Below are 13,073 nucleotides of genomic sequence, written 5' to 3' on the forward strand. Positions count from 1 at the left end.
TATGCATGCACAAGACTCTTTCAGGAGTGGTTCTGTGCACGATGGGCTAAATGAAAAGAGATGTGGATCTGGGCAATGTCCCCCTTTCTGAATCCTCATTTCCTTCTCGGATATCTCTACCTTATCCTTCCCTCCCTCAACCGCCCTGCCCATCCTCCACTTTCTCTGTTCCAAATCAACCTATTCTGCCACATCTCATCCATCCTACCAGCCTTTCTCCCTCTCATCGATCTGTATTAGAAACAGGATATGAGGAACTATGCTATCTTATCATAGATCAGAGAGGGAGAGAGAATGAGTGAGGGGGAATCAAGGACGAAGGATGGCAGAACATGTTTTGGGGGCCAAGAGATGAAATGGGAGAAAGCAAAAGAAAAGAGGAAAAGGTATTCTCTCATCCCTCTCTTGTTTCCAGCACAGGACTAGTGAAGCACCGTGGACCTAATTGGACTGACAATTGAGCTCCGATAAGACCCACACTAATGAATAAATGAATGAGAAAATAAATGAAACAAACGAGCCCTTGCACGCTAATGCAAGCAATACGAACGCTGCTCGGCCATGACGTCAGTGAGGCCACTAATCAAACGCGTTACGGGTTAAAGGCACTAATCAGAGCATACGATCTTATCCAACCTAAATGCGTCTGGGTAGTTTGTGGGTAAACACTGATGTTACAAACACTTGTGCAATCTGTCTGCTTGTGCAAATTGGACAATGGAGATGAACATTTATCCCTCAGGTGCAGATGGTGGAGCACCTTGTGTATGGCCCTGGCCCTGCTCTTTTTTCCTGGACTGGCACAGTCTGGTAAGTGTCTAACCTTTCTCAGTACGACAGGCCCTGCTGCTACGGACACAAGCGCCATGACTGATCCTTGTGCCCAGGTTCCTGCTTATCAACATATGCCTAAATGTGCCTTCACCTTTGCACAAACTCACACTAAATGGATGAGGATGACACGCACGCATGCAAGCACACACACACACAAACACACAAATGAACACACACTTACTCACCGGTGTTGGCATGAGCGACACATCCTGACCTCTAGCTGTTCTACCTTGGATAAGCAGAAGGAAAGCCACATGCAGATGGAGAGGGGACATTGAGGTCAAGGAGCAAGGTTTGGTGAGGAGCCACATTGGGAAAGATGGAGGTTTGACACAGTAACATTTCACGCCCACTCGGTTATGTTTGGTCTTGGTACTCATTATGAAAACAGAAGAACCCAACGCCCCAAAAATATTGTTGATCTCAAAGTATTTTTTATGGCCAGAATATTTGATTTGTATGAACCCGAATATGACGCCGTGCCACTGATTTTAGTGAAGCAGTACTGAACCATTCCTTAATGTATGTATATTGTGACTTTGAGTCTCTTCCCCTTACAGCAGTCAACTGCCGTCTCAACAGTCCTTTTGTGTCCCTATTAAACTGACTTCAAGAAATTGAATGACCATCATCAATATGATCTAGTGATGGTGATTTGAAATGTATCAGCCTGTGACGACTGCATTTGTGTGCTGTGGCAAAATCATTGTCTTTTTTAAATGAAAAATATTTACCATACTATATACTGCTGCAGTCACACCACAAAAAAAGAACGATGACTGAGGAGTAATTATGGTCAGATCTGAAACGTGTGACAGGCATGATTGATTGAAAGTGGCTTATGGGCATGAAAGTCAGACTAAATGACTATGTGGTGTGTGCGCATGTGTATGGACACACACACACGCAAGCACACACACACGCACACACACACACGCACACACACACGCGCACATCACCTATATAAATATAATCTTGCATTTAAACTCAATGCAACGCTTACATAGATGTAGCAACAATTCATCAGAATGTTTATATGTAGATATGTTGAATATACAATATGTATATATGTATACAGTATCTACATATGCAAATACACTAGATAAATGTGTATGTTCAGTTTGAGTAGGTGCCACATATTAGGCAATCAAAGACACAAACGTGACGCATGCCTGGCTGGAAAAGTTACATGAATGCCTACTAGAAAGTTTATTCATTGTAGTCAAGAGTTCACCCGAGACTATATTTTGTGTGTGTGTGTATGCATGTGTGTGTGTGTGTGTGTGTGTGTGTGTGTGTGTGTGTAACCATGTACGTTTATTTTGACATGACCTCCATCTTTCATCTGTGGATCAAGCAGGCTTCTTTCTTTTCACGTTGTTCATTTTCAGTCTTCACATCGTTCCTCACTTCTATAGTCATCGTAGCCCTGCCGGAGTCCTTCACAGTCGCTCTGTCCTTTCTCTGACTCTGTCACACTCCCTCTGTTCAGCGTTTGCTGTGATCAATTAAGAAACATTAGTCCCACTGATATTCCAGGCGACATAACCTCAGGAGGCTGCTTTCCCTTTCATCTATCTTCAGTTTCTCCTCTGCACCTGGCTCTCTTGTCACTCCTAAAACCAGCCTCCATCACTTCACGCTCTTGTCTGGGAAGCAAGCAACAAACCCTTTTGGAGTAAATCACCTTCCCCCACCTCTGAGTCTTTTGCCCTCGCCTCTTATGGTGCAGACAGTGACATAGCAGCCCCAGTCTTACTCTTCTTGTGTCTTCAGTCATCAATCCTTCTACCCTTTCCCGCTTACGTTTTGGCAACATGGTGACAGTGACACATCTCCCTTCTTCCCATCTCCCCTCTCTGCTCCAAACTCCATTAGACCCATTCCTCATTTTTTTGCCCTTTTACCTCACTCTAAGTCGTTGTTCTGCATGATGACGGACCTGCATCTCCTTCTGTATGCCGGCCGCTCACCTGTATCCTAGCAACAACCTTTCTCTGGTGCATGGAACAAGGAAAGCAGACGAGGGGCAAATGAAGAACAAGCTCCCTCATTGTGTCATTTACTACAGCCATGCCTTCATAGGAGGCAGGTAGAAACAGAACAGGAATGGGGACGCACACACGAACGAACGCAAGCATGCCCGCGTAAACTTCAAAAATTTAGGAAGGCTGCCGCTGGCTGCCGATATACATATACATATAGCCTTTACTGTGGAATTGAGGAGGGAGTCCTATGATGGTCTCTTTGTCAAACCCTCAAACAACCAACCCGCATCAAAATTGCTTAAGAGTTATAATGAATGTAACCAAATTCTAACACTAGCTGTTGTATATCTATGGTCTCTTGTGGCAAAAAAGAAGAAGCATGCAAGCTAAGCCGTCCACCCTGAGGACCTTTTATCACTATTTTGCAACACCAACTTGTTCAATCACCGACCTAGATTTTACCGTTGGCCGCAATGCAATGTGTACTTAAGGTAAGCCATTTGGAAAACTTGACTGCCCCCCTCCAATTCCGCAGTCAGAACAGAACAGTAATGTGTCTGCCGGGATATGTTCTCAAACAAATGAATATGTGGCTTTTTAAAAGGTTTTGAAACGTATGCCGTAGATAACTTGTTATATAAATATTCTGCAATTGTTAGGGCAATTTTATTTATTTTCCGGTAAATAAATACCCCCCACATCCACTTGGAAATTGTTCGCTGATGTTGCCACGATTGACTATAGGAGCGAGTCCAGGCAAAAAAAAAAAGATAAATAAAAAGGACACATGAAGGCATCTCAGATGAAAATTTGCTGTTAACCAGTGTAATGAGAGGGAAAGAATACTTGAAGGCCAGTATACTCTCATAGTCACACAATAATGAGAACTGAGAACTACACGTGACCATCCTGTCGCATGTGCTCACACAAAAACACACATGCACCAACAAAGAAGAAAAATGCTGTTCAGGCACATGTGTCCCGGTGTAATTTATGAGGGGGGCTCCTGGGCGAGCGCCTCTGAGAGGTCCTCTTCACGCTGCATGGCTCGGGGCACTGTGTTCAATTCTGCCTGTAAGCACCATGCTCTAGATACACACATGCACAGCGCAAAAACGATGTTGAAAATCCCCTTATGAGCAGTGAGCTCTTCCGACTGAAACGCACTGCACGATTACTGCAACAAAAAGCTAGGTAAACACAAGGGTTTCAGGCTTGGCAGCTCACTAGAATTCTGTTTAGCTCAGACAAAACATCAAAACCATCCCTTTACAACAGCTGAAAACGGCCTTGGAGTTTTCCAAATTAAGAATGACAATAAGTCATTGTGTGTTACTGAATTATAACCAGCTTGACAAGCTGCTGTTTATAATAGTATCAATCCTTGAAAACTGAATACATTTATTTTTCCAATTTACACAAGTCAATGCATTCAAATAGAGCAAGCTCAATTTGAATTCAGTGTTCTTGTTCTCTCAAGTGGGTAGCCTCTTTTTATTGGAACATATACAAATGCATGACATATATTCCTGCATTTCAGCAATCACAGGAGTACACAGAGCATGTGTGAGTCTTGCTTGAGGGCACCTCAGTCATCATAGCTAGATAAATAGCTAGATTATAGGAGGAATATGAGGAGAAGGGGGCAATGATCAATCACACCCCCGCATGCGCACACAGGATATTTGGTGCTCAGCTAACGTATGGTTGGCCTATTTAGTTAATAAGAATGTTTATTTGTTATAAAGTAGTGCACTTTCCTCCTCAGACATGAGCAGAAGCTTATTAAGGTTATCTGAACCCATATGTTGTGCAATAAAGAATCTAAATGGAAGCATCCAACAAAAAGGTGGGCAAAGTGATAAACTGCATCTACAGTATGTGGTGCTTAAGCATATTGGGGGAGGCATGTGAGGAGGACAGACCTCCCTCCCCCAGCAGCATAGCTCCATATGTGCTTGTCCAATGCAGTGTAACCGTGAAAGCCCAAGAGAGAAAGGATCTGTCTTAATGCCAGGGGCGAGGGGCCTTGATCTGCTCAGGAGGACTCTCAAGGGCACTCTGTGGAGAGAGGTGAAGTGACCCCCACCACACACACAGAGACACACACACACACGCTCAACGACAGACACCTACTCAAACTCTTTTGGCATGTGCATTTCGTGCGCACCCGTTCACAGTCACGTTTTGGACAACTCCAAGCATGGTAGCTGGACCTGGGATAGATGGATGGTGATGTATATAAACATGAATATCAATAATGTAATACATTCTAAATAAGTTATGCGAAGACGATGAAGGGTGGGGCAGGATTGTGCGGTTCTGATGATGTGACTTTTGCATCGGCGTCACCATTCCTTTCTCTTGATTTTTGTCTCTGGGTGTAAAATAAGGCCAATCAAAGCCCCCCAAAAGCATCTGGCTGCATCACTTTGTCTGATTGTCTTCTATCCTGCTCTCCGCTGAATCACATCAACAAATATTGTATGGTGCACGGTTGTGCAAGTGCAACATAGAACATCGGCGATAGTAAACCTATGCTATTGTGGATTACCAGACGAGGAGAAGACCAGGTTGGTCTAAGCGTGCACTGACAGAGCTGCTGGTGGTGAAGGGGTTTACAAACCACATGTTCCCAGAATGGTAGAGTTTGAGGATTCCCATGTGCGCTATCTGTTTATTGCCAATACAGCAGAGAACAGAACTGAATCAAGTTAGCCGCTTATGTGCAAGTAAATTCGCTGTCAAAGTTGCTAAGCTTTCATTTCCAAAATGGGAATGCAACAAAATTGGATGACTGAGGAATATGCCATGACAAAGTGTTTCACAGCATTGTCATTTTATTTGGTTTTCAGTACTTGAGGATTTCTTTAGAAAGTTACATAGCAATGTGTTTTCCGCTGACTTAAAAAAAATCTACACCCACTGCTGTCCATTATATGTCTCTATGTTTAAAGTATGCTTAAAAAGGAATTTCGGGATTCGGGGATATGGGCAACTGATATGACTTACCGATAAAGTAGGACAACAGGATGGCCAGCAGGGCGGCTGCAGCGATGGCCGTCACTGCTGCACATTTCCAGCTGCAGTACTTGGACGGCTTCTTTAGCTTGAAGGCTGAGCGGGAAAATGTGTTTCTGGGTAGCAAACGAGGAGGTGGTGAATACACTGTTCCAGAAGTGAGAGGATAGCCGGGAGAGGAGCTACTGAACAACGGGGTGGTCCCTGACGATGTCTTGAATAAGAAGTGCCTGAAGACAAGAAAACAAGACACAAAATGACCTCTTAGCATATTTATGCGCATTCAAAGCTGATCGTTCAAGCATAAGAAGGCATGGCCAGGTGCTGGCTGTCGCTAAATGGCACAAGGTATCTTATAAATGCCTTTTCATGTGGTCTAAGGATCAGATACAGAAGACATTTTCACATTATCAAATTCGAAAAAAAAAAGAAAGGAAAGGCTAGGTGTGGTCTGAGCCTTGTGGGAAAGGCATGGACTGGACACTACGAACTACTTATGAGAATTTTGGAACTTGGGTCACATATGTGTAATCTTTGGTTCAATTCCTCCCTCCAATCTACTCTTCCCACCATATGAGTATGAACAATGAACTGATTGCGTTTCCAGTTCAGCTCGCTCCATTTCATGGTCACCTTCATATGTTTTTTTATTTTTGCTAAATTGTTTTGCTTTGCTTCTGTTCACACAACGTATATTGCTGGCCCTTCACATATGACGGCTGTGGAGAATCTTTGTTGTTCCTCTCGCCTGGTCTCATTGCTCCAGTGGGGTCAAGGCTCAGAGAGAGGATAAAAGAGGAATCTAAACCGTCATCCCTTTGCTCATATTACCCATTATCCTCTGCTATTGCTGCACCTGCTCACACAGTGTACAGACCCTTCTGCATTCCCACTTTCCATTTTATTCTTTACCCATTCCGCATGCTATTATTTTTCTGAAAGCATAGAGCATCTTTTATTATGCATCGTTCCATTCGCCTATAAAATCCCTTTCTTCCAACTTTTTTCAGACTTACATTGCGGTGACTGACAAGGGACATTGTAGACATGAAAAAAAAAATGAAACAGGACTTGAAGAAAGTTTTTCAAAAGGGCCGATAAGGACTTAGTTACACCTTTGTGACATTTTTTACAATGTGGGTTCACACATACGGGAGGTGAGGCGGTACCACGGACTCAGCTGATGTGACTGATGAGAGGAGGTGAAGTCAATCCAGCCTCAAAGATGACTGAAAACAGACATGTTCAGTCAGGATTGCTTGTGTGTGAGCTTGTGTAGTTAGGAAACAATCCATGTGATTTCCATATAACATAAAACTGCTTACGATCTACATAAATTCAATAGCTACTATGCAATGACTCTCGACTTTTTATGGTTGTACACAGTCACACAAGCATTTGGGAAAATTACAGAATTGAGTATATAGTGTCACTAATGAAATTGATCTGTAGACTCATTTCATTTGTCTGTGTGTGATCTGTCTCATAAATCTGGTGACTGACAAAAAATCTTTGATCTCTAAAGTTTAAACAGTGTGGTTTTCTTTTTCCCCCCTGTCTTATACCACATAAGGATGCCAGTTCGAGTATGACAAGCAGGGAAAGTTTAACTATAGAACTACATATGGACTTAATTGTAACAGAAGAAATTTGTTCACACATCTTTGTTGTTTCTTTACAATATAAAATGGCTTTGCAGCTAAAGAAGAGAGACTGGAATGTACAGTGGAATGAGAATTATGCATTGCCGTCAATGGAAATTATACAACATTCCAAGGACTATATCCCATTATATAGTATCATATTATACTATAATTGACACTGGCCAAAGTACATTTTAAATTTGGACAAAAATGTATTCAATAATTCTGCTCAAACGTCTTGTCTACTAGTACAATGGTAAATGCTAAACTGACTGTACTTACTATGTAGTGCTTTATCTACATTGTATGCTGCCTAAAGCACTTAACAATTCTTCACGTTCACACAAATGGGAGGCTGCTGACATGCAAGGTGCTGCCAAGTCCACTGGGAGCAACTTAGGGTGCAGTGTCTTGCTCAAGGACACGTCGACATGGTCACCAGGGTTGATGATCAAACCCACAACCTTAGAGACCTTAGAGCAGATGTCACCCCAGTGCTCATAGTTCCCAGTTATAGTCGTTAAACCTACAAAAATAAAAGGTGCTCGATGCAACCAACGCTTCTGCTTAGTCATCCACATTGCTATAGGCTATCATTTCCTGGCTCAAACAGGAACATGCTGGGTGAAAATCAAGAACGTATTAAAAAATGTATGATAAAATGCCACTCATGATTCTTGCCAAATGTGGCTTCCTTCTTATCTTTTTAATTATGAAATTAAGTTTTAGGCAATTTAAAAAATATATTCTATGTCATTATAATTTCTGTACTGTGTACCTTATTCAAGGTGGCTGGGAGAACCAGCCAATTCGAGTGAACTGTAGACAAAGGCAGACTATACCCGTCTCCAGTCAATTACATGACACACATAGTGAAAGTGAAGAACACACGCTCACATTCACGGAGTGGACTTTAAATCCAAGCTGCCTGCACAGAAGCCAGGCAAGTAAAAAAAAAAAAACATTTTCAGTGAATACAAATTATAGCATATTGTGGCTGTCTGGTGGAAACTTTCCATGTCCAAATATTGTCAAATAATTTTCTGAATTAATTTTTATACAAGTCAATACTGCTGGTGCATGCAAGTACCGGGAAACTTCATGTTTCCTTTCTACGGAAGCTGTGTGGCGTAACTGTCACTAATATTTAACATCTGGATCTTATTAGTATCCCCTTTTACTCATCTTTTTTGACAAACTAAGTGAAAATACTCAAGTTAGATACATTTAAATGATCTTGCTTTGTTAAAATTGATCACTGAAGAAGGTTTCTTGTGAACCATGAAGGTAAGGCTCTGTTTGTCTGCTTGATTGATACATGATGTTAGTCAACTGACTGTTGACTATGTTTTGCATTGATCATGGCTTCATACCTTCAAGAATCAGTTTGTGAAGATGACGTAGGACAAGCCTTTGCTTTTGTGATGGATTAGAAGGCATGGTGAGGGCTCGGCATGGCCGTTAATTTTGTAGTGCATGCCCTCTGCTGACTCTCTGTTTGTACTATTTTTATTAATCAATGCCATTTATGGGTGGCAGAAACTCAATGAAGATGTTTTTGTTTTGTTTTTTAATTTCCTGAAAAGCTGTCATTTTTTACATTAGCCTCCAAGGATTCTGCCTGCCACTGATGATCCGTATTGTCGATGGTGCTATTGGCTTTGCAGCTAAAGCTATAACTCCCTTAAGTGCCCCCTTGATTCTGCTTATGCTTGTCTGTTATGTACAAAACAATACCGCGTATGCTGCAAATTATGAATTTGTTGATCTGTTTTATGAACCATATTTTTAATAATGTCAAAGCATTTTAAGGACTTGTTTCCCCGATCTACTTTCTGTCTGTAATGCTAGATGTGTATGTATCAAAAATATGTGTCAGTGCTCCTTTTTTTCCCCCTGCTTGGCTTTACCTATTTAATTCAGACTAGGCAAGAAGGATGAGTCATAATCCACCACTTTGACTGAATTTGATGACTGCTATTTAAAATATGCTTTGCTACACTCTACCGTGAGATCCCCTGCGTCCTTTTGATGGCTTTGAGAACCGCTGTTTCGTAACAGCATGTCTACGCAACAGTCAGTGAAAACAGGTGATGTGCTCAGAGCATGACGATATTGTGTGGGAACAGCGTTCCACTCGCTATCAATTATTCATTCAGACTCTACTGTCTCTGCCCCTCTCATCATCACATGCCACTGATTGGTGGATTGGCATCCTGCTGGATTCTTTTTTTCCACTTCCATGGTCCCCTTTCTACCTGTCAAGTGAGTTTCGTGACAACAAGGAAAAACAGGCTGGAGACCAGAGTAGAGAAAACTCAACAGATCGAAGCTGAAAGAAGGCGCGCACAAAGAAACATGAGGTTATTCTCTAAAAATAACCCCCTCTTGTTGACATAGCCATCAATATTAATATGCGTGCGTAAGCTTACACAAACCCAAATCTAAGTGTACATGTGTACATGCACACGCGCATCAAGGTCAACCAACGTTCACCTTTGGATGGACTCAATTTCACCAACAGTGACACTGCTGGCAGTGACTATAAACTAAATGTTACAACAGGCACATTTTTTTGCATTCCATTGGAGACAATGCACAGTACGTACTACATGACCCGCATGCTATTCCTTTGTTCTTTTAGACTTATAGCATGCAGAGGGGCCGCTTGGTGTGAGATGAAAATATGTCGACAAGCCATACTAATTACGACTATGGAAGGAACGTGTCTAATGCACTCTGGGGAGGTAATTGACATTGATTTATGTTGCAGAGGACCACGGAGGGTTTCTATCATAGCAGGCAGCTGGCAATCACAGCTCTGTATCATTAAGCTTGGTTATTTATATGTGGATGCGTGTGTGCTTGGATGTGTGTGAGCACTGTGAAATTGTCCTCGGTGGTCCAGCGTGGAAACGTCACACATAATTAGAGAATTCTGACAGAAGACCCCTCAGCTACACCCTTTTCCTCCTGCATGGCTAGAAGCACCAAGTAATGACTGCTACCCCGCTGTCCTCTAACGCATGCAACGCTCACACACACACACAAGGAGCAGGCACACCGTGCCGGTTACTCACACACTGTCAGACATACATTTACGCGCAGGGACTCCTGCCCACGCACAAACAATCACAAGTGATGTGGGTTTTCTTTTGTCAGACTGCCCTGTAAGTGCTCAAAAACACTTCATTTGCATTTGCATGGAGAAAAAAAAGAAAGAAAGACTGGAGGATGGACAGGGGGCTGATGATTAGAAGAACGGATGATGTATTTTCACTCCTTCGCAACCCCACTGAGAGAAAAGAGGACCTGGACAATTAACCACAGAACAGAGAGAGTGCTCGGTAATTAGCTGGAAGTCAAAGCAAGCATTTCCCTTGAGCCGAGACGTTTTTACAAACATGCACATGGATCCTCATTTCTTCAGTTCTCAAACATGTGGTTGCTCTGGATAGTACTGTACTATGGGAATGATCAGCATCAGAAGACAACTAATGGGAAGTCAACTCTAGATGAAGCCAGATATGAGCATTAAACAAAGGGCTTAAGGATATCGCACAGAGAATTGTTACCAACCGCAATTTGGGAATTAGTACAAAGCTGAAGGACAGATGGATGAAGAACAATGGCCATTCATTTGATGCACATTCCACAGAAGGTGGACATGATTATTTTTTAAAGATCAAATGCATCAAAGTTGCCTCATATGGCATTGCAGTAACCTGCATATCTTGATTGGAAGTGCTACACTATAATAATGATCAAGAGGAAGTGATGGTTTTATTTTCAACTCAGATAGTAACAAGATGAAATCTGATATTGTTGGTGTAGCATACCACTTACTGTATTGTCATGAAAATGAAAGTAAGGGTCATGTTTCAAGGAACTTGGGGAAGAAATAACAGCAGGAAAAGTGCCAGTGTCAATTTCACTCAAAGGGAAGTCTGAATGTTGAAAGACACCACTACCTGACTCCACCCCAATATCAGCCCAAAGCTTGTTTTTGTTGTTGCTTTGAGCAAATAATTCCAATTACTAGCTAAAATGGCCTCCAGTTTGAGAAGTAAAGTTGCACCTGTTGCTTTGCTTCCATATGCACATAATGAATGAGTGAATAAATGTTTTTTGCAGGCTCTTTTCTTAAAATCTTGAACAACTGTTCCCATTTACTAAATTATTCATATCAGTACTTCCTCGAAGGTAGCATCTCCAAATATGTCCCACCTTAATGCATTAAATGGTAATCTTGCAGCTCTGCTCTTCCTCCCAGATAAAGCGAGATCTTGTGGCCATCACATTGATCATGTTTCTCTCCTGGAGGTGGGGCCCATAGAGGAGTGAGCAGCGGTATGCCCTGAGAATATAGCTCAAGACTGAAAACCCATATTGGTTTCCCAATCAAAAATCTGGTGTTTTATCATTAAACCACAGCACAAATCTGAATGTGCACTTACTTGCAAAATGTTTTTGCATTCTTGCTCACAAATGATACAATGTCACACAAACTCTATAGTCTTATTTCACACCAGTCCATGTTCAAGCATTGACTCAGTTTTCTTTCTTATTTTATCTCCTCCTTCACAGTCCCCAAACAATCTCCTTCTCTCGCCACGTTTCTTTATTTGTCTCCCTATTTCTTTCTCCCACCTTGACTGAAAACTACGCCTTCCCATTTTCTTAGCCATCACCCTCTTATATTCCCAGGTTATATTTCTATGCTACATCACCTCCCCCCCAGTGTGTTTTCATCTCTCTTCCACTGCCAGTCATCCAGACCCTAGGGTGTTCTGAGGTGATCAATCTTCATCCTCTCAATGCTGTCACACTATAGGGTCAAGCTAAAAGACACACACATGCACACAATTGCAACAACGAGTGGATGACAAATGCCAAGATTTACATACAATTCCAGGGAGGAAGGTTTACATTCAAGGAAGCAGATGAACACATAAAGACATTACCTTATAGTTCCCTTTTTAATGAGATACGCACCGCTTTTTAAAGAGATATGTGTGTGGGACTTTGACTTGGTCCTCTACCAATTACGTGATTGACCATTGCCATACCCTGATAGGAGGTTCGAGTTTTTGATACAAGGTGTAGGTATCTACTATACTCCTCAGGAAGCTTCCTACCTTTGTAGGTTCTAACCTACCCAAACATACACTTTGACATACACCGCTTATTTCTATCACTATTTAAAAATCAGCAACCTCAATGTAAACAGGAATCAAAACATAATTCCAACAATGCTTTGCCAAGGCTTTCGTAATTTTATATTGTGTCTCTACTCTGGCAAGGCCCAATTGGGTAAATCTCCACTCTAAAATGTAATCTAAGACTGTCAAAAAAAAATCTGCCTTTTGTTTATCATTCTGGTTGTAGGTGGCGGATCAAAGCGCACTGCATCATACTGCTTCCACTGGTTGCATTTCCCTCCACAACGGCGCAAACGACCTTCTTCTAGCTGCACAAGTCTAGCAATATACAAAAAACAAGAACACTTCATCTATTCGCTCAATTAAAATGCACTTTGAGCTAGACTTGCAGGTGCAAAAAAGAGGCATTTTAAATAAGCCCGTAC

General features: G+C 41.9%; 1 protein-coding gene across 10 annotated transcripts in view; it reads right to left on the minus strand.

The window, feature by feature from the left end:
• The window catches only part of LOC125989940 (teneurin-2), a 202,105-nt gene that overhangs the window by 39,678 nt on the left and 149,354 nt on the right, over window positions 1-13,073 (minus strand). For all 10 annotated transcript variants that reach the window (XM_049756483.2, XM_049756477.2, XM_049756462.1 and 7 more), the window contains one exon: window positions 5,835-6,073. In XM_049756483.2, coding sequence (XP_049612440.1) covers window positions 5,835-6,073 — 239 coding nt within the window. The remainder of the gene's footprint in view (window positions 1-5,834; window positions 6,074-13,073) is intronic.

The sequence above is a fragment of the Syngnathus scovelli genome, chromosome 1, assembly GCF_024217435.2.
Source record: "Syngnathus scovelli strain Florida chromosome 1, RoL_Ssco_1.2, whole genome shotgun sequence".
Taxonomy (NCBI): domain Eukaryota; kingdom Metazoa; phylum Chordata; class Actinopteri; order Syngnathiformes; family Syngnathidae; genus Syngnathus; species Syngnathus scovelli.